The sequence below is a fragment of the Mastigoproctus giganteus genome, chromosome 4 (assembly GCF_048544385.1).
Source record: "Mastigoproctus giganteus isolate SK-2022 chromosome 4, ASM4854438v1, whole genome shotgun sequence".
Classification (NCBI taxonomy): Eukaryota; Metazoa; Arthropoda; class Arachnida; order Uropygi; family Thelyphonidae; genus Mastigoproctus; species Mastigoproctus giganteus.
The window spans coordinates 242,922,076-242,945,500 of record NC_143578.1 but is presented as its reverse complement, the minus strand read 5'-3'; the positions used below and the strand labels follow the sequence as shown (position 1 = coordinate 242,945,500).

Sequence of the window (23,425 nt, the reverse complement as noted above, 5' to 3'; positions counted from 1 at the left end):
TTTGCCTTTAGCCAGCGGGCAGTTGGTTTGTGGAATCGACTTCCATTACTTGTTGTTGAAGTTGATAGCCTAAACAAATTTAAGGCTCAGCCGGACAGGTATTTCGAACGAACGGAGGGGTGAAATGGGAGTAGTGGTTGTGCTTTTTTTTTTTTTTTTTTTTTTTTTTGGCTGATGCTGAATAAGCTTGCTTTCTTGCATCATATGCCTCTACTAATGCTAACTTTCCATAACTGCCCCTAGAGGTGCTCTCCTGATCACTACTGAGCAGACTCTGTGTGCACATGCCAATACTTGTCAAGCTGATGTTCTGTGAAGAGTTTTTTAGTCACGTGTCACTGACGATCATTTTGAAGTAGTATGGTGAACTTAGACTGAAGAGCAATATGTGATTCACTATTGTGTCAGACAGGGTTTAAATGCAGTGGAAACAGTTAAAGATATGAATGACGTATATGGTATTGAGTGTCTTTGTAGAATGGCCATATTTAAATGGCACAAGTGATACAATGAAGGCTGTGAGTCTGTTGCATGATGACCCAAGAGCTGGTCAGCCCAACAACTCCTGAGCAAATCGCAAAAGCCCAAGAAATGTTGGATGAAGATAGGCGAATTACCCTTTGTGAATTAGCTGCTAGAATGTCCATTTTATACATTAGTGCTCACAATATTGTGAAAAAAACCTTAAAATGTTGCGAATCTGTTAATTGTAATCATTTTGCTGCTGATGAGTGCAATGAGCTGTAAAAATCTGCAGAGAAACATGGCAGGAAAAATGCACATCTCACTTTTGCATGTAAAATATTTCCAATTGAAAATAAAGTTAACACTCAAAAGTATTTTCACAATGCCACAAAACAATTTTATTTTAGGAAATATTTTAATAATGGCCCCCAACAAACAGGATCAAAATTTAAAATGTAGGTATCTCTTATACTACTGGTAAAATGACACATCAACTTGCTGTTTCTGATGTGGCTGCAAAAACGAATACAGCAAGGAAGGGACAACTGCAGGAATTTGCATAAGAGATAGAAGTATAGCATAGCAGATGTGGCAGAAGCTTTGATAGCAGATAGAATTCAGTTATATTTAGTAATTTAGACATTTACTGAACATAGTGACACCTTCAGTAAATAAAAAGAAATGTCATTATTAAATTAGCACACCAATCTATAAAATTACATGAAAAAAAAAAAAAAAAAATTGCTAGCCAACTTTAATTTGAGAGACAAAAACGTAGGGATGCTAGTAACTCTCCCTAATGAACATATAACGGGAAACTAATTTGCTATTATGTTTAGCACATTACATATTAGTATTACTTTTGTTCGTTATTATAATAATAATAATAAACATCGCCAAGGAGCCTGGAGTGTCCGATGACACATATCGATGATGCCACCTGGCCTCAGAAACAATCTAATACATCACCACGGGATGAAAGGTTATCACCCAGACTGAGTACACTCATAGGCATGACCAGGTAGCCAAGATAATACATCAGAAGCTAGCAAGGAAATACCAGGCTCTCTCTCTCTCTCACTAGTTTAAATTCTGCTGCCGAATTCTTTAACCATGGAACATGAGGGCATCCTCTTCATAAATACCCTCATGAATTGCCTTTGGCATCAGTTAGTTTTTTCTCAAATGTTGGATCACTGCACGGTGATTGATTTTGTTTATCTTTCCTTATTCACATAACTTTGTTGACTTTAGGACCTGTAATTAAAAAACAGATGTTATTGAAACTGCATGAAACTTGATGAGTTACTATTTGAAGTGTTATATGTTAAGTAGAAATTCTGAACACTGTTCAAAATTTCTGCTTGAAATTTTGAACACCTTTCAAACTCAGGCCACAAACTTTCACTGAAAACACTGTTTTCTTATATTGCAAATCCAATGTTGAATTCAGCTTGATCTGGAAGGCATCAATATACTAAAACTCACAAAGTTACCGAAAAAAATCTGGGAACTGTTCAAAGAAACAGAACTTGTTTGCATGTGTCGTTGGCATCAATCATTGTACAGTTTATATCATTTTCATGTAAACAATTAAAAAAAGGAAACTGGGAAATTTTATTACATCCTGTCAAGAGTATGGAACTCAGTCCTTCAAATTTTGATTTGTTTCCAAAATTGAAGTGGAGGGTTTGGCACAAAGAGGTGACAGTCTGAGGAACAAAGTCTGAATAATGGGTGTAATCTATTATAGAAAAAATTCATTTTCTTGAAAAGTGTTATTATTCATCTCAAATGTCATCTTTTCTACTAAAGATATTTTCTACTAAGTAGTAGAAATAAGTTTACAGTGCATTTCTGTGGGTGTGCTATATTTTGCATGCAAAAACTGGATGACACTGTATTTTCTAGTCTATATCTGTAATGATATCACATACAATAAACAGATGTGGAATACACTACCAGCTGTTAAGGAACATACTATTACTTGCTTATCATATGAGGAAATTGATATTTTCTGCTGCATACCACCCGCTTCCCATTAAGTCTGTTAGTATCTTATATCTGGATTTTCATTGTACAATTAAGTACAATCAATTTTTCAATTAAGTACAATTTATAATTAATATTTGCATTCACAGGAAAACATTCATTTTGATTAATAAAATATTTTCCAAGAAAATCTTTAATACTGTGTGTGGGTTGTTGGCATCAAATGTTTACCCCTATCATAATTTGAAATGCAAAGCATAAAACACTAATGTAATGAGAATATTCACAATACAATCAAAGGATCAATTTATATTAATTGAACGTGAAAATTATCATTAAAAAAGGATCATTATAATGAAAATTACCATGGTTTCATGAGCTTATTCAGATTGTTGTGGCGATCCAGCAGAGTATGAAGGATTTGCTGAACAAATAAACGTACAGAAGGATCTGGAGCAAGTGACATCTGCAGCAAGGGATGAAGAAAAGCTGAAGGAAATGCCTGTGCTAGTTGAACAGTACGGTATTTGGTGCCTACCTGCAAAGTCGCAAAATATTTTCATAAAATTTAAAGAACAAATGCAAGGAAAACAAAATTAGCATATTATACCTAAAAGCATGGAAGTGAAAGGATTTTTATTAAAAAAGAAAATTACATTCAAAACTGGACCAATAAACGTCAGGAAAACAAAAATCTTTTAGTCTGAAAAACCATTCACATAACAATAGTAATAGCCATATAGTGCAAAGAAGCCACAGGATTATGTGCCACTGACAAAAAAAAAAAAAAAAAAAAAAAGGGGGGGGGGAAGTAGATAAGAAATATAAATCATTTGCTTTCCTCTTTACATAGGGGGGCTATCCAGTTGACCTTTGAATTTATTAAAACTGTCAGCCTCAACTACCTGCGAAGGCAACCTATTCCAGCAATCAACAACTTGCTCGCCAAAAGAAAACTTCCGACAATTTAGCCCAAACTTTCTCACCTATAATTTGAATTTATTACCATTAGTAGTGGCATATCATGCAAGAAACCAAGCTTATACAGTATCAACGAGAGAAAAAAAAAATAATAATTCCAGTTTCACCTATCCATTCTTTCCAATATTTTTAGTTCTTCCTTGAATTTATTTCAGCTATCAACTTCAACAACAAATGGAAGTTTATTCCATTTGTTACTGAAGTTGAAATTGCTTGCTGCCTTTAGCCAGCAAGCAATCAACTACTTGCTGGCTAAAGGCAAACTTCCACACATCTCTTCTGCAACAATCCTTCCTAAACTTGAATTTATAGACCCTCATGTGCATAACCTGTGCAAGAGGAAGAATCTTATCGGCACTGAGCTTGCTAAAATCATTCAAAGCCTTAAAACACCTCAATCAGATCACCCTGCAAGTGCCTAGTCTCCAGACACTGCAATTTGCACAACCAAAATTTGTTCCCATCATCAATCTCGTTGCCCTTCTCTGTATTTGTTCCAGCAACTTTACATCCTTCATAAAATGAGGCCTCCAGACCTGTATGCAGCACTCAAGATCTGGCTTGACAATTTCCTCGTACAATGGTATAATCAATTCCTTATCCCTGCTAGCAAATTTCCTGTATATCATTGACAAAACTCCATCAGCTCTCCTGGCAGTCTGTCTGCACTGTAAAGAGAACTTCATATCTGACTGCACAATTAACACCAGCTCTTTTTCATTTTCCACTATACTGAATGTAGTACCACATAGTTGGTACATTACTCAAGGGTTACTTATACCAATATGCAGCACTTTGCATTTGTTGATGTTAAACTTCAGTTGCCATTCCTCAGCCCATCTGCCTAACTTTCTAAATCTTGCTATAGTAGCATACCGTCTTTACTGTCATTAACAACCTTACCAACCTTTGTATCATCTGCAAACTTGGACATTAAGCCTGAAATGCCTTCATCAATATCATTAATATACAAAACAACAATAGGCCCAACACTGAACCATGGGGGACTTCACTAATATCATTAATCCTGAAGAGTAGTGTTCACTGATTACTGCTCTCTGTTTTCTCCCACTCAATCCCTTTATCCACAGCAACAATTTGCCTTTAATGCCACACTGCTCCAATTTTGTACAGCAGTCTTATGTGCAACTGTATCAAAAGCTTATCTAATCACAGTATATGATATCAAAATTATTTTTTGCATCCAGTTCCTTTGTGACCACATGGTGGTATCCAATCAAACTGGCCAGGAAAGATTTCCCATTAACAAACCCATGCTGTGTCTGAAGTACAACTGCAGTCTTGTCTAGATGATCTTGCATTACTTCTTTAACAGGTTACTCCATTATTTTCCTGGAACAGAAATTAAATAGGTTTGCAATTCCTTGTGTCACTCTTTGATCGGCTTTACTGAATTATGGATACATTCGCATATCTCCAGTCTGCGGGGATTTCCCCTGAATCCAAGGTTGCTCTCATAATTCTGGCTAAGGGTTTGCTTACTTCCTTCACTGCCTACTGTAATTTAATTGGATACATCCCATCCACCCTATGTGCCTTTATGTTTAACTGCAACAAATTTTCTTCCACTTTCCTCTCACTTATTACAGAATCATTTATCTTTCTGTTAGAGCTTGATAAACTTCTGTCTTCCACTTCCCCAAAAAATTTTTCATTGGCATTAGTAGAGGCATATGATGCAAGAAAGCAAGCATCAAAAAAAAAAAAAAAAAAAAAAACCTCCCATTTCACCCCTCCGTTCTTTCAAAATACTTGTCCAGCTGAGCCTTAAATTTATTTAGGCTAACAACTTCCACAACAAGGGACGGAGATCTGTTCCACCAACCAACTACCTGCTGGCTAAAGGCAAATTTCCGCACATCTATCCTACATCTGTCTTTCCTCAATCTGAATTTATGCCCTCTCAGGTGATTATTCTGAGCAAGAGGAAGAATTCCATCGGCATTGAGCATGCTCAAACCATTCAATGCTTTATACACGTCTATCAGATCACCTCGCCGGTGACTAGTCTCCAGACACTGTAATTTGCAAAACTGAAGCCTTTCTTCGTAAGAGCAACCCTTTGTTCCATTCACTAATCTTGTTGCCCTTCTCTGTACTCTTCCAGCAGCTCTACATCCTTCTCGAAATGAGGCCTCCAGTCCTGTATACAGTATTCAAGGTGTGGCCTGACCATTGTCCTATACAAAGGAATAATCACCTCCTTATCCCTGCAAAAAAAATTCCTGTATATCATTGACAAGACACCATGAGCTACTCTTGCATCCTGCCTGCACTGCTCAGAAAACTTCATATCTGCCTGCCCAATTACCCCCAGGTCCTTTTCATTCTCTACCACTGTCAGTGTAGTCCCACAGATTTGATACATTGCTCTGGGATAACTGCTTTCCATATGTAGTACTTTCATTTGCCAATGTTAAACTTCATTTCCCACCACTCAGACCATCTGTTCAACCTTTCCGGATCCTGTTGCAGCAGCATAGCATCAGTAATATCCTTAAGAACCCTGCCAACTTTTGTATCGTCTGCAAACTTGGACATTAATATTGATATACCATCATCAATATCATTTATAAATACAGAAAACAACAATGGACCCAAACTGAACACTGAGAGAATCCACTAATAACATTAGTCCACGATGAGCAGTGTCCATTGATTACCACTCTCTGTCTTCTCCCCCTCAACAATCCCTTTATCCATAGCAGCAATTGGCTCCAATGCCACACTGCTCCAATTTGTGTAGCAGTCATCCATGTGCAACAGTATCAAAAACCTTTCTAAGATCCAAATATATAATATCAAAGTTAGTACCTGCATCCAGTTCTTTTGTGACTGCATCATAGTATCCAATCAAATTGGTCAGGCAAGACTTTCCCTTAACAAAACCATGCTGTGTCCGAGCTATAACTGAAGTTTTGTCTAGATGATCCTGCAGCTTCTTTAACCAGTGCCTCCATTAATTTTCCTGGAACAGAAGTTAAACTCACAGGTCTATAATTACTTGTGTCAGCCTTCGATCCTCCTTTGTGAATTGGGGTCACATTTCCACATCTCCAGTCTATGGGTATTTTACCTGAGTCCAAAGAAGTTCTCATAGTTATGGCTAAGGGTTTGCTTACTTCCTTTGCTGCCTCCTTTAATATAACTGGATAGATCCCCTCCACCCCGGGTGCCTTTTTTATGTTTATCCTCAACAATTTCTCCTCCACTTTCCTCTCAGTTATTACAAAATCATATAGCTTCCTGCCAGAGTTTACTATCACCGCTGGCATTCCCTTTCCTGAATAACTCCTCATGTGTGAATGTAGATGCAAAATCCACCTGAGCAGGATCCTCAACTGTTGAACCATCAATATCCAGTGGACCAATCTGATTTATCCCTTTCCTTCTAGAGTTTACATAAGTAAAGAACTCTTTAATGTTTTTCTTTGCACCTTTGCCAAGGATTTCTCATGATCTGCCTTTGCCTTTGCCTGCCTAATCTCCTTTGTGACTTCGTTACAGACCAGCTTATATCTATCATAGGTTTCCATGTCACCCATTAATTTATATGTATCCCATACATTTTTCTTCTCTGCTATATGTCTCATTAGTTCATCTGACACCCATTTAGGCCTAAACCTTGAACAATATTTCTTAGTTGGTATATAAAGCCTAGTAGCTTCCAAGATAAGTTCTTTGAATGCTTCCCATTTTGAATTTGCTGTTGGTAACATCATCAGTTAGTCCAACTGTATAGAATTTAAATACTGTCTCAGACCATTGTAGTCGCCTTTATGAAAGCAAAAACCCTTCCCTTTACCCCTGATGGTAGTTACCTCTTTGAGTAAATCCCACTTCAGCACACTGTGATCACTGCCACCTAATGGTTCCTTTATCTGCAGATTCTTAATCATTGAAGAATCACTACTGATAATCAGATCAAGAGTATTACTGCCTCTAGTTGCTTCCCGAACATGCTGATATAGAAAACAATCATCCAATAAATCCACAAAAGCCTTGCTTGTGTGTGAGTGACCAAACCACAAATTCCAGACAATATCTGGGAAATTAAAATCCCCCATAAGACTCTCTGATGTACTGGCCCACTATTTCTCTGCACAATTGCTCATTATACTCATCAGAGTCATTAGGCCTATAGCACACTCCTACTCTCAATTTTGATCTCCCAATGCTTATGTCACACCAAACTGACGACACTGCACTGCCCAGCAATGTCGACTGGCTTCACTTCCTTGGATTTTATGTGTTTCTTAACTAACAGCATAACCCCTCCTCCCTTCCTATCCTGTCTATCCTTTCTGTGCACATTGTAATCCCCAAATTCCAATTCTGCATTCCTTATATCTGTGTGACACCACGTATCTGATATCCCAACAATATCTGCCTTTGATGTTTTGAGCAATACCTCAAATTCATCAAATTCATTTACCAAACTCCTAGCATTGGTGTACACGCCAGTATACATGCATCTGTTCCTAGCCACCCTAACACAACCCATATGTTTACTTGTACCGCAATGACTCATAGCAATCTCTGAAATACCCTGCATCTTGCTTTTCAGGCTACTGCTGATTCCAATAGAAGCAGTACAAGAATCACTTTCACCTCTGCAGTGGCTACAGTTAATCTATTAGTCCTTGTATCCCCCCCCCAAGCTAGCAGGTTTCCGATCCACCTAACACTGCCTCGATAACATCAGCAAATATTCTTGCACCCTTTCTATTTAAGTGTATTCCATCCCTGTAGAAGCAGTCTCTCCTGTTAACAAGTAAAGACCAGGCTAAAAAAAATTCTACCCCTTGAGCCTTGCACAAACTTTCCAGGGCTGAATTGATCGACAAGGCTCTAATCATATACTCCCTCCTATTGTGTCTGGGCAGATATGCAGACACTTTCAAATTCAATCCTAATCCATGGTTTTTTTTTCAACAGTGACCTGTACTTGTTAAGTAATTCTGCCGGTCTCCTACTCTTAATATCATTAGTGCCAACGTGTACAACTATATCACCTTTTGTGCCCTTAAAAGATGATATCCGCTCTACGTCATCAACCTTTGCCCCTGGCAGACATACCCTGGTCCTGTTCCACCTATACTTTTTACATACCATGTTCCCTGTTTCCCTGACAATAGAGTCACCAACAACTACTAGTTCCTGTGGGACCAATGCATCCTGCCTTGGGGTTGCCGCTGTGTTGCGTGATGACCAAGTGCAAGATCTGCCTTTGATGTGGGCAGCTGAAAGCTTGACGGGCCCCTCAATTTAGATTCTTCGAGGGCATCCACCTTGTCCTTCAAGCTCTCAATATAGGCCCATAACAACGCTGAGTTGTTGCCTGATTTCCTTACACTCCTTACATCGCGCGCGCGCACACAAAGACAGTGATTCAGAGGGCAACTGCCCCCCTCAGTTCTCCCCCTGAGCCACAGCACTCCCATTAGCTTGAGCCTTTTGCTTTGCTCCTCTGGTCTGAGAAATGATCTCAATTTAATTTCAATAAAATTTTAATTTCAGTACAAAATTATAACCCTAAACTTGTATCCAACACAGTTATAAAGCTATATATATTTTTCAGTATCGAGTATTATCTACGAGTTCCGTTTATATAACTTCCGTATCAAGTTATGTGTTAATTAATTATGTTACGTTTGTAAAATCTAAGTCGTTATATGTATTTAGCTAAAAAGCACAATTTAACTGACAATGAAGTTTAACAAGATTAATAGATTTTACTGATTAATTGACAATATTATATTATATTACATACTATACTAAGCTAATGCTATCTAGTTCGGGATATAACGTTGTATCGTATAACAATGGCGGCAAGTTACAAATGGTAAATCTACGGACACTTAAGTATTAATTAACTTCCAAATCTCGCTGTCTCAATTCAGAATAACCTAAAGATCCTGAATAGGTCTATAAGCTACTTTTAGAAAATAATTTAATATAACAATTGGTCAATAAAGCGGTTAAATATGGCTAAAAAAAAAACTTCTCGTTCAGCAGAGCTGCAACTTGTAACACGTGGATTTGATACCCTTACTGATACTAAGTAATACCTACAAAATCTCTATCTAAGTTAAACTTTAAACTAAGTATCGTAACTAGGAATAAAAGATACTCTAGAGAATAAGTTAATATGCCAATTTAAGCTAATAAAACAGAAAAAAACTTCTCTATTCCAGGAGCAGTAAAAACTTCGCCTGCACAAGGCTACTCTCATTCTCAACTTGTGTGAATGTATGAATGTAGATGCAAAATACTCATTCAGTTTGACAGCAACCTTAGCAGGATCATCAACAGCTAAACCATCGATAGAGTAGACCAATTTGATGCATCCCCTTCCTTCTGGTGTTTACGTAAATAAAGAAGTCCTTGCTGTTTGTCTTTGCATCCACTGGCAAAGATTTCTTGTAATCTGACTTTGCTTGCCTAACCTCTTTTGTGACTTGATTACAGACTAACTTATGCCTGATAATTTATTTGCATCCCATATATGCCCTCAAGTTCTGGAACTCTTCATAACAGTGAAAATTCTGCCTTCATGGATTTTACTAACCCCTTCTCAGAACCTTAAAAATCTCAATCAGGTCATGTCTGAGGTGTCTAGTTACAAGCTCTGTAGCTCACATAATTGGAGTCTTTCCTCATATGGTGACCCTCTTGCTGACCTTGCCATGCAGATGTTGCCATCTTTGGATCCTTTCAAGAAGCTTAATGCCGTTTTCAGATGAGGTCTCCATATTTGAACACAATATTCCAAATGTGGTCTTTGATAGGCCCCTATGGGCCTATCTATGATTTATACTGGATCTTTCCTGGCTGCCTGTTCAGAAAACTTCATATCTGCCTGTATCTTAACTTCCAGATCCCTATCTTCTGTTACTAATTTTATTTCAATACCACCAAGTGCATAATTTATCTATTCCTCAAGTACTACACTAGTGTCAAAAAAAAAAAAAAAAAAGGAAAGAAAGAAAGAAGTTAAGTTATAAACAGAAAATCTGGCCTCCGTATTTGAGTGGTCAGGAGCGGGACTGCAGCAGCACATGCTCTGAGTAGACCAGGGTTCAAGCCCCTGTCTGAATTGTTGAGGCTTCCATCCTGCAGTGGATTGATAATGGCTGCAGCTTACCTTTCTTTTTCTTTATTATCATTTCAGTTATATTGGGTTTTTTTTATGCCTGGCATCATGTGTAAAACATTGGACCAATGCTATAAATGACACAGAAGTGTTTAGTCATGCCATACAGTAAAAACTGGCAAGTAACTGTAGGAAACTTTGCTGTAGCTTCCCAAAGCAGTGTGTTTGTCAATGTCAACAGAACTCATGGCATGAATCACACAAATTGTAGTGTGGTTCAAGGGTTCACGCCTTTCAAAACAAAAATTAAAAAAGATTTAAGTTTCTTTATGTGATTAGCTTTTATTCCTATATACAGGATATTCCTTGGACATTGGTTAAAATTTGGAAATGAAAAGCCTCTGAACTGAGTAACACACACACACACACACACACACACACACACACACACACACACACACACACAAGGAAAGTAAGGGTTACTGGCATCATGTTCTAATCCTTAACCTATTAAAAATTAGAATGAAACCTGTTATCCAGTGAAATCTGTTAAAGATTAGAATGAAACCTGTTATTCTAAACAAAAAACAAAAAAAAAAAAACAACTAGAACTACATCAGTGTGAATTTTAGTATTCCTCCTAGAGTATGGTATTCACTTCCACTCTGCATCATTAATTATTTTTTAATTGGTAAAAGTACATGTTTCCATAAAAATTTTTTATGGAACCATACAAAACCTTAGGGTAGCAAAGTGAGGAGGGGGGGGGGAACAAAAACTCTGGAAAAGTACTTCTTTCACAAGGTGAAAACCGCACTCTTTGAGGGCAGTTTTTACCTTGAGAAAGAAGAAGAGGTCACTGGTGCTAGATAGGGAACATAGGGTAGATGATTGATACGATAATGCCATATTTTGCCAGAAATATCTTCACAAGTACAGAATGGGCAAGGCATTGTTGAGCAATAAGAACCAGCTGCCACTCTCAAAAAATTGTGGCCTCATGTGGAAAACACACTTCATATTCAATAGCACTACCCAACATGATTTTTACCTCCAGCAAATCAATGGTTGTTTATGGTCAAGTTTTATGTATAGAATTAAAAATAAATCATAAAAATTTCCTATCACATCTCAGTTTTAAGATATAGATAGATAACTGGATTCTTTTAGCATTAGCATTAGTAGTTTGATGCATTTGATTAGAGGCATTTGATGCAAGAAAGCAAGCTTATGCAGCATCAGCCAAAAAAAAAAAAAAAACCACTTCCACTTCACCCCTCTGTTCGTTCAAAATACCTGTCCAGCTGAGCCTTAAACTTATTTAGGCTATCAACCTCCACAACAAGGGATGGAAGTCTGTTCCACCAACCAACCACCCGCTGGCTAAAGGCAAATTTCCGCACGTCTATCCTACATCCGTCTTTCCTCAATTTGAATTTATGCCCTCTCAGGTGATTTTTCTGAGCTAGAGGAAGAATCCCATCAGCATTGAGCATGCTTAAACCATTCAAGGCTTTATACACCTCTATCAGATCACCTCGCTGGTGCCTAGTCTCCAGACACTGTAATTTGCAAAACTTAAGCCTTTCTTCGTAAGAGCACCCCTTTGTTCCATTCACTAATCTTGTTGCCCTTCTCTGTACTCGTTCCAGCAGCTCTACATCCTTCTTGAAATGAGGCCTCCAGACCTGTATACAGTACTCTAGGTGTGGCCTGACTATCGCCTTATACAATGGAATAATCACCTCCTTATCACTGCTGGAAAAATTCCTGTATATCATTGACAATACTCCATGAGCTACTCTTGCAGCCCGTCTGCACTGCTCAGAGAACTTCATATCTGCCTGCACAACCACCCCCCAAGTCCCTTTCATTCTCTACCACTGTCAGTGTTGTACCACAGAGTTGATACATTGCTCTGGGGTTGCTGTTTCCCATGTGTAGTACTTTACATTTGTCAATGTTAAACTTCATTTGCCACCTCTCAGCCCATCTGCTCAACCTTTCCAGATCCTGTTGCAGCAGCATAGTGTCAGTAGTGTCCTTGACAACCCTGCCAACTTTTGTATCGTCTGCAAACTTGGACATTAAGCCCGATATACCATCATCAATATCATTTATAAATACAGAAAACAATAATGGACCCAACACTGAGCCCTGAGGGACTCCACTAATAACATCAGTCCACGATGAGCAGTGTCCATTGATTACCACTCTCTGTCTTCTCCCCCTCAACCACCCCTTCATCCATAGCAGCAATTTGCCTCCAATGTCACACTGCTCCAATTTGTGTAGCAGTCTTCCATGTGCAACAGTATCAAAAGCCTTTCTAAGATCCAAGTATATAACATAAAAGTTATTCCCTGCATCCAGTTCTTTTGTGACTGCATCATAGTATCCAATCAAGTTGGTCAGGCAAGACTTCCCCTTAACAAAACCATGCTGTGTCTGAGCTATAACTGAAGTCTTGTCTAAATGATCCTGCAGTGCTTCTTTAACCAGTGCCTCCATTAATTTTCCTGGAACAGAAGTTAAACTCACAGGTCTATAATTACTTGTGTCAGCCTTTGATCCTCCTTTGTGAATTGGGGTCACATTTGCACATTTCCAGTCTATGGGTACCTCCCCTGAGTCCAAGGAAGCTCTCATAATTATGGCTAAGGGTTTGCTTACTTCCTTTGCTGCCTCCTTTAATATAACTGGATAGATCCCATCCACCCCGGGTGCCTTTCTTGTGCCTTTCTTCAACAGTTTCTCCTCCACTTTACTCCCAGTTATTACAAGATTCTGAAGCTTACTGCTAGAGTTGAATACACCTCTGGCATTCCCCTCGCTGAATAACTCCTCATGTGTGAATGTCGAAGCAAAATATTCATTTAGTTTGTTAGCTACCTGAGCAGGATCATCAACACTTGACCCATCAATATCAAGTGGACCAATCTGATTCATCCCCTTCCTTCTAGAGTTTACATAAGTAAAGAACTCTTTGCTGTTTTTCTTTGCATCCCTTGCCAAGGATTTCTCGTAATCTGCCTTCGCCTGCCTAACCTCCTTTGTAACTTGGTTGCATATCGACTTGTATCTATCATAGGCTTCTGTGTCATGTGTTAATTTGTATGTATCCCATGCATTTTTCTTCTCTGCCATATGCCTCATTAGTTCATCTGACATCCATTTTGGCCTAAACCTTGAACAATATTTCTTAGTTGGTATGTAAAGCCTAGTAGCTTCCAAGATAAGTTCTTTGAATGCTTCCCATTTTGAATTTGCTGTTGGTAACATCATCAGTTGGTCCCACTGTATAGAATTTAAATACTGTCTCAGTCCATCGTAGTCGCCTTTACGGAAGCAATAACCCTTCCCTTACCCCTAATGGTAGTTACCTCTTTGAGTAAATCCCACTTCAGCACACTGTGATCACTGCCACCTAGTGGTTCATTTATCTGCAGATTCTTAATGCATGAAGAATCACTGCTGATAATCAAATCAAGAGTATTACTCCCTCTAGTTGCCTCCCAAACATGCTGATGTAGAAAACAATCATCCAATAAATCCATAAAAGCCCTGCTAGTGTGTGAGTAACCAGCCCCCAAAATCCAGTCAATATCTGGGAAATTAAAATCTCCCATTATAAGACACTCTGATTTACTGGCCCACTCTATTTCCCTGTACAGTTCCTTATTATACTCATCAGAGTCATTAGGCCTATAGCACACTCCTACTCTCAATTTTGATCTCCCAATGTTTATGTCACACCAAACTGACTCCACACTGCACTGTCCAGCGATGTCGACTGGCTTCACTTCCTTGGTTTTTATGTGTTTCTTAACTAATAGCATAACACCTCCCCCCTTCCTATCCTGTCTATCCTTTCTGTAGACGTTGTACTCCCCAAATTGCAGTTCTGCATCCCTTATATCTGTGTGACACCAAGTCTCTGATATCCCAACAATATCTGCCTTCGATGTTTTGAGCAATACCTCAAATTCATCAAATTTATTTACTAAACTCCTAGCATTGGTGTACACGCAAGTATACCTGCACCTGTTTCTATTCTTAGCTACCCTAACACAACCCATGTGTTTACTTGTACCGCAATGGCTCCCAGCCGTCTCTGAAATACCATGCATCTTGTTTTTCAGGCTTCTGCTCATTCTAATAGAAGCAGTGCAAGAATCTCTTTCACCTCTGTCAGTGGCTACTGTCAATCTATTGGTCTTTGTCTCCCCCCCAAGCTAGCAGTTTTCCGACCCACCTAACACTGCCTCGATAGCATCAGCAAATATTCTTGCACCCTTTCTATTTAAGTGTATCCCATCCCTGTAGAAGCAATCTCTCCTGTTAACAAGTACAGTCCAGGCTGAAAAAAATTCTACCCCTTGAGCCTTGCACAATCTTTCCAGGGCCGAATTGATCGACAAGGCTCTCGTCATATACTCCCTCCTATCGTGTCTGGGCAGAATTGCAGACACTTTCAAATTCAACCCTAATTCTCGGCTTTTGTTCAACAGTGACCTGTACTTGTTAAGTAATTCTGCCGGTCTCCTACTCTTAATATTATTAGTGCCAACGTGTACAACTATATCACCTTTTGTGCCCTTAAAAGATGATATTCGCTCTACAACGTCATCAACCTTTGCCCCTGGCAGACATACCCTGGTCCTGTTCCACCTATCTTTTTTACAAAGCATGTTCCCCGTTTCCCTGACAATAGAGTCACCAACAACTACTAGTTCCTTCGGGACCAGCGCATTCTGCCTTGGGGGTTGTCTCTGTGTCACGCGATGCCCAAGTGCAAGCTCTGGCGTTGATAAGGGCAGCTGAGAGCTTGATGGGCCCCTCAATTTAGTTTCTTCGAGGGCACCCACCCTGTCCTTCAAGCTGTCATATAGGCCCATAAGAACGCCGAGTTGTTGCCTGATATCGATACACTCCTTGCATCGCGCACACACAAAGACATCCCCCTTGGCAGTATCATGTCCCGTACCCGATTGCTCTGCGAACATCAAGCAAACAGTGCATTTTATAAGGCTGTGAGTCAGAGGACAACTGCCCCCCTCAGTTCTGCTCTGAGCCACAGCACTTCCATTTGCTTGAGCCTTTTGCTTTGCTGCTCTGGTCTGAGTCATGATTCTATTAATTTATTAATTAATTATGTTATTAATTATATTACGTTTGTAATCTAAGTCGTTATATGTATTTATTTAAACGTACAATTTAACTGCTAACGAAGTTCAACTAACGCTATCTAGTACGGTATATAACCTACGGTATATCTAGTATGGTATCACAATGGCGGGAAAGTTACTAACGGTAGCGGTAGTTACGAACACGTGGAAACCCTTACCGATACTTTTACAAGGCCGAGTAAAGAATAAATACACCAAATTAATCAAAAAAATCACAAAATAATGTTATACTACTAAATTTAAATCAAAAGTTTTAGAAAAACAATAATTTCAAATCAATAAATAAGAAAAATCCACTTAGCGGCTTGGAACACGACCGTCACTAGTAGCCTTGTCAGCAGACTTCTGTACAAAGATATCATTACTGTTTGAAATACAATTTTTAAACTTATTAACTTTTGGTTGGTTTTGTTTATTGGGCTAAAATTTAAGCAAGTACATCATTACTTTTCTTGCAATATAGTATATTTTGATTTTGATGCACATTTCCAAACAAGTCAGTATTTTTATTAATTTTATTACACCATTCAACTGTTCAATATATAGTGTATGATAAACTACGCTAAAAGAATTTACCTTCTGTTCAAATTTACCAATTGCTTTTACTTTTTAGGTTAATGCATTGTTAAAATGAAGAAGACAAAGCACAGAACTTGCATCAATCACCCAGACAGTTTCTGCTATGTTTGTGGACACTTAACCCCAAAAACTCAGAGGAAGAAAATATACGTCACAAAAGTTGCATATTCATTGTACTATGGATGCAAGATCGGTGACCAAGAAAAAAATTGGGCTCCACATATCTATTGTATTACTTGTACAATGAACTTAAGGCTGTGGTTATATGGCAAGCTGAGAGCATTACCTTTTGCCGTCCCTATGGTGTGGCATGAGCCCAAGAATCATTTCGATGACTGCTATTTCTGCACGACAAAAATAAAAGGTATTTCCAAAAAGAGCAAGCGCTGCATCAAATATCCCACCAGCAATTAGGCCAGTGCCACATGGTAAAGACCTGCCAGTATCTGTGCGACTAAAATCTTGGGGTATTGGAAGTAGTGATGAAGGTACAGAAGAAATCGTTTTACCAGATGTCATGGAACCATGTACTTCACATGATTTGGACTACAAGCCAGAAAAAGAAAAGACCCCAAACTACATTGAACAAGAAGAATTAAGTGACTTAATCAGAGACTTACAGCCTTACCCAAAGAGAAGGCTGAATTACTCGGATCCAGACTATAACAGTGGAACTTACTCGCCAAAGGCACAAACATTACAATATACCGCAAGCGAAATGGAAAACAACGTGTGTGTCTGCAAACACGTCGTTGGTCTTATGCACGAACTGAACATTGATCACAATACTCTGAATGGCGTTTGTTCATTGATGCGTCAGAGCTAAGTTTGAAAGCAGTATTGCTTCATAATCGAAATACTTTACCATCAATTCCTCTTGTTCATGCTGTTGGCCTGAAAGAAACTTACGATAGTATGTCCCAGATTCTTGCTGCTATACATCACAATGGCTATGGTTGGAATATCTGTGGTGATCTCAATGTGATTGGACTGCTTGTTGGGTTGCAAGGTGGTTTCACTAAATACTGTTGTTGCCTGTGTTTGTGAGATAGTTGTGCAACAGCCAAATACTACGTTGTACAACACTAGGACAAGAGAGATGAATATATTCCCGGCAAAAGCAATGTAAAGTATGCTCCATTGGTTAATCCACAAAAGGTTTTTCTTCCCCCTTTACACATCAAGCTTGGACTGATTAAGAATTTCACTAAGGCACTGGATAAAGACAGCAGAGGATTTGCATATTTACTAAAAATGTTTCCAAATTTATCTCATGAAAAGCTGAAGGAAGGAATTTTCATAGGTCCTCAACTAAGAAAGTTAGAAATATGAAGAATTTCAAAGAAACCTGAATGATGTTGAACTGGCTGCATAGAGATCTTTCAAGGCTACACTGATTTCTCAGAAAGAGAAAAGAAGAGAACTATGAGCAACTGGTGACAAACTTGCTGAAATGTTACAAGAACATGGGATGCCAAATATCATTTAAAATGCATTTCCTTCATTCCCATCTGGATTTCTTTCCTGAAAACTTAGCAGATGTCAGTGATGAACAAGGAGAGCACTTCCACCAGGACGTATCTGCAATGGAAAAATAATCCAAGGTCACTGGGACTCTGCCATGATGGGAGATTAGTGTTGGTTCCTTAAAAGGGAAAGCAATCTGGAGTATAAAAGGAAATCATTGTGTGGGAAACATGTCTAAGTAACATATATTGTGTGTAATAATTACAACCATGTATGCTGATATTGTATAAAAACAAGGAATTTAAAAAATGCATATATCTTTTGATGCAGACATGACAGAAGTAAAAGATTGATATTTTCATAATCAGGACATTAATTTTGTTCAGAGTAACCAACTTTCATTCAAGAGGTATGACAAAAAAAAAAAATTTGTCAGGTAGTGTAGTCTTTGAAGCACCTTTATGTAGAACATAGCACTTGACTTTCTTCCCTTCAGGTACAAATCCCTTGTGAATCATACAGTGTGTTGAGAAACATGATCAGCATCATCTTGAATCTGGACTTCTGTAAACAAAATTTTTTAAACTTTGGTGATTTGATGTCCACTGGATGCTTCATCTCTAGGTCGTACTGAAACATCCAACACTTATCTCCAATGACAATACAGTTGAGGAAATTAGGATCGTCTCTTGACAAGTGTGAATGAGTCTTTGCATGATGACACTCTTTGTTGCTTCTGCTTATCCATGAGGCTGTGCAGCACAAACATTGCACACACTTTCCTTTTCCTCTAAATCTTTATGCAGAATTTGATAAATCATCTCCTTATTAATATCCAACTCATCAGACATTCTGAGAGCCAAATAATGATCTCTTGCCACAATTTTCCACACTTTTGCAAATCTGTCCTCATTTCTGGAGGTTTATCAATCCTCACTTCTTGGGTCATTTGAACATCCTCATATCTGTCTTTGAACTGCTTATACCATTCAAACACGCTAGTATCACTTAAAATTTCACACCATAAACAGTTTTTAACATTTCATATCTGCAGGAAATCTTTCTGTAGAAAAATCTGCAACAAAACTGCGGAAAAAAAAAAAAGTGGGAAAATCTGTAAAACTGAGGAAACACTGAAAATCTGCAACAGAAACCTGTAACAGTGAAAAGATTTTCCCAGTTTAAAGCAAAATTTGACATTTGTTCATTGCTCCATTGCAAAATCATGATGCGGAATGTTAATGCTACAAAACAGGTTGTTACTTGCAACCCGTCAGCTTATTGGACAATCTTTGTACTACCATTTGCTGGAGAAAGTTGGAACTATAACATACCACTTCGGTTTATTTTCAAGCTCATTGAACATGACTGCAACAGCATCAGTCCAGGAACTTTATTGCCACACCTTGTATGTTTGATTTGAAAATAAAACCATTTTCTGATCCTCCTCCTTGGAGATCAATGGTTCAATAATTTGATTCTTTTAAACCAGCAAAAGATTAGGCAAGATTTCTTCTGTTCATGTTCAAGAGAATATCTAGTATTTTACCAAGGGGAAAAAAAAAAAAAAAAAGAGAGCAAAGAATCTTCTGTTCTTGTGCAAGCCGTAATTAATAAAAATTTTACCTTCAATAAACTCTTTAGCAAGATCTTTTGCAATAAAACATCAGCTTCATGAGATTCATCCATTGGAAGTGGTACCTTGCCCATGATAAACATCATGATTTCTATTTTTTGATAATCTGGCAAGTTATTGGCAAATTCACCTAAAATGGGAAAGAAAAAAAATAAACATTTGTAAAAAAAATGTTATGATATTTTTGATGCCTACGTTTAAATTTTAAAATAAAATATAAATTTCTATTTGGTATGAGATAACCTTGTTTTAACTATAATTCAACTGAGTTATGGGTGAAATAGTAAAGGACAAATAAATTATTCCAAATTAACCCAGAATTATGAATCAGGAATACTAGCACAAAGAAATCTACAAGAAAAAAGTTAGTCCTAACTAGACTTTGAATTGGCTATACTCAGTGCTTTTTTTGTGATGGTACGCAACGGTACGGCGTACTGGCACCTTTATTAACAGTGACGTGTGACATTTGGATGCAGTGCACTTCGAAATTTGTAATATTCCGTAAAATTTTTTTACATGTTTATCTACTATTCAAATAAGCTTAAAATTATTTAACTAAATTTACATTTTTCACTGTCTATCGTTAAGATATTTTCTACATAAAACTGTATAACCATTTTTATAATTCTAATTTGCTCAGTAGGACCTTTGTTTAATTATTTTGAATTCCCCTTGGAAGTTACATTCAAAATAGTTTCTGTTGAGCAAGAAAAATTTTCATATAGCAAAGGGATTAGGAGAGAATTAACTCGGTACGCACTGTTCGCATTTCTGGCAATTTAGGCAATTAGTGCTGTTGAGCGAATTAAGAGAGCTAAAGGGATTACCATTCTATAATTTAGTGGTACCTGGTAAAACCTATCCAACCACCTGTCCTGCATACGGAGAAGTTGCACTGGTCAACAGTGAGCAGATCAAGTTGTATTCCCAATGGGCTCTGGCCCACCTTCTACTGCAGTGGTGTCCAACCTTTTCCCGTACAGGGGCCATATTCAAAAAATTAAGCTTTCTTTAGTGTGTTACATTTTCCATAGTACCTTGTTGCATGTAAAAGTAAACTGAAAATATTCAAAAATTTTATTGATAATTAACAAAATTTAAAATGCTGTTTTAGTTCACTTTCCTCGTGGACCGTAGGTTGGACACCTTCGTGAATCAACTGTAAGCGCCCCATTCAAGAATTAGGAGGGAGTAATTTCTTTTACCCCAACAAATAATCATCTGTTGTTTCGCGGAAGTGCGTTATCCACATTTTTCCGCAAATTTTCCCTATCTCTGTTTACATGGTCACAGTACCCGAATGACACTGACATTTTCAAAAAAAAAAAAAAAAAAAAAATTCAAATTTAAGAACTAGTGACAATACTGATGACGAGAGAAGGAAAATGAGGACAACGAAGGTATTAAACCTTCTAAGCATGAATTGTTGGCATTTGGTGAAAATGAAGTTAGAAAATTGTCAATTAGGTTACAGTTAAATGCAATTCGTGGATTTCGGGGGTACCTAATTGAAAAGATGGTTTCGGAAGAATTTGATGGACGCTCTGAGTATGATACCAATTTCATCGAGTGAATGTGAATGATGATTTTCACAAATGAATCTGATCGCCAGCCCAACCAGAGCTTCATTGATAACAAAAACAGTTTCTTCACTACTGTTTCTTAAAATTGTACGCCCACTGCTGACCCGCTTCGATCCAGCAAAATATGTCGATTCGTGGCTGCTTTGGAAAGGTCATTCAGCACACACAAAGAGGAAGAAAAGAAGTCAGCATAGGTTGTTGGATGAGAACTTAATAAAAATTTGGAATATTCTACAAAAACTATATTAAAATTATTTTTACTTATTATTTTTAGGGGCCATAGTTTAACGAAGAACCCTTAAAATGTCACTCGGTTGTCTGCCTGTCTGTCACAGCATTGTATCTCTGGAACCACTCAACCTATTGACTAGAAATTTTGCATGGGTTTGCACATCAAGTGGGCCAACATAGCGCCATATTGATCATTGTTGACAAAAATCTGTCTGAGAAATGGAGGGGGGGGGTTAAAATGTGTGGGGATAAAAATGTTGTCGACAACCTACAGCTACACCGTTGGAAAGAGCTCAACGAGTATGTTTAAATTATAATTTTAAAATATTTTTAAAATTAAAAATGGTGGCATCAGACAGGAAAATGTAAGTAATTTTCGTGACCGCCTCTATTTCTGTCACTAACGGAGCTAAAAAGTTAAAAATCACATTAACTATGCGTTATTCGATGCTCATCAAGGGAAAACTATTACGATTGAAATCTATCATTTATTTTTTTTAAAATTAGTTAAAATTAGTTCAAAACCTTTTTGTTGCACTTCAATTTACTGAACTTCAATAGCGTGCTTCTTTTTACTAAGTAACTCTCCTTTTAGTGACAAAAAGGTTGCTAAATAGTTAGTTAATAATTCTATAAATGTCAGTTATAAATTTTGCAACAAGAAGTATTTTTTAACAATTTTCAAACCCGGGGTTGTTCTGGCAAGGAGGTACTCAGAGCCAGTGGTAGGGAGGCGCCTGCACGGAGTCTTGCAGGGCCCTCACCTGGCAGTCGCTTCTCCCCCAAGACTTTAATCGCTTCTGCAGGAAGAAGTCGGAGTCGCTTCTCCTACCCTTGGTATTCACAACAACCGGAACGACTCAAATAAACAACGTTTTCGTTATTTCCTAAGTTTTAGGCCAAGCCGGGGTACTAGAAACTTTTTTCAGTTACCATAAAGCTCTCTATTTGAGATACTACACTAACGACAATTTGTGTCATCCTGAGTGCCCGGCACTCAGTAGTCGACCGATTTATTTACTTATTTTATTCACATTTTACTTATTTTCTATATATACTCGAGTAATAAATTTATACTTAATAAACTGCGTTAATATACTAAATTTGTTGTTCTTATTCCAGAAACATTACTATGAAAGTAACTATCAAGAAAAAAAATTTTTTTGAGTAATTTTTCATATCCTTTTAATTTTCAATTTTTCCTGACAGCAAAGAATGAGTACCGGCACCTATATTTTTACAAAAAAAGCACTGGCTATACTTATGTGACAACGTCCCCACTTGTAACTTTCTTGCCAGATGGTTGATATACAAACATGCAACACTATTCATACCGTGGAACATATTACTACTGGCAAAATGAGGCAAGGAAGCAAGTTTATACACAAAAAAAAAAAATAAAATAAAAATAATAAAAAAAAATCTTTATCCACTTCATTTGCCCACTCCTATTATTTGAATTATTCACTTCCATAACACATGGAAACTGATTTTAACAATCAATTATTATCTGACTGAAGACAAATTTCCACACAGCTGTTTTGCAACCAAACTTTAGGTTTCCAAACCTGCATACAGTATTCAAAAATGTTGCCTAGCCTCTACTTCATCATCAATTTTTGGTCTCTGCTGCCAAAGGTCTGATATTTCATTGACAAGATCCGATGAGCTGTTCTAGCAGCCTGTTTGCACTGCATAGTGAACATGTCAGACTTCATAATTACCCTAGGGCAGGGGTCGGCAACCTTTTTTGAGCAAAGAGCCATTTTTGATCTAATTTAAAAGAGAATCCGAAGAGCCGCACTGCAGCTCAATCCAGGGGAGGGGGAGTTTTTTAATAAATGGAATAGAGTGGAAAAGTGTTTTATTAAAAAAATATATATTTTGAAATATTATTTATTAATACTGAAAAAATGTAACAAACATCCAATTAGGTACGAATTAATGTGACTTTTGCTGCTGAACTTCTTGAGCAAGTCTCTCAAGATCAGGCAAGTATGCCGTAATTTTCATCTTTAAAGATGCTGAGAGACTCTCATTGTTCAGACGGTTTCTTGGTTTATTTTTAATATAGTTCATGTTCAAAAATATTTTCCTGCAGAAAAACATTGAGAAGTCCAAATGCAAATATTTTCAAATTTATATACTTGTCCGGTAAGCTACTCCACGCATCAAACACAAT

At 37.7% G+C, this 23,425-nt stretch overlaps 1 protein-coding gene across 4 annotated transcripts in view; it reads right to left on the bottom strand.

The window, feature by feature from the left end:
• Positions 1-23,425, bottom strand: part of stmA (Protein EFR3 homolog stmA) — a 227,380-nt gene that overhangs the window by 51,195 nt on the left and 152,760 nt on the right. For all 4 annotated transcript variants that reach the window (XM_090371261.1, XM_090371260.1, XM_090371258.1 and 1 more), the window contains exons 11-12: positions 19,417-19,556; positions 2,823-2,995 (exon numbers count right to left, since the gene is read on the bottom strand). In XM_090371261.1, the coding sequence (XP_090227387.1) occupies positions 2,823-2,995; positions 19,417-19,556 (313 nt within the window). The remainder of the gene's footprint in view (positions 1-2,822; positions 2,996-19,416; positions 19,557-23,425) is intronic.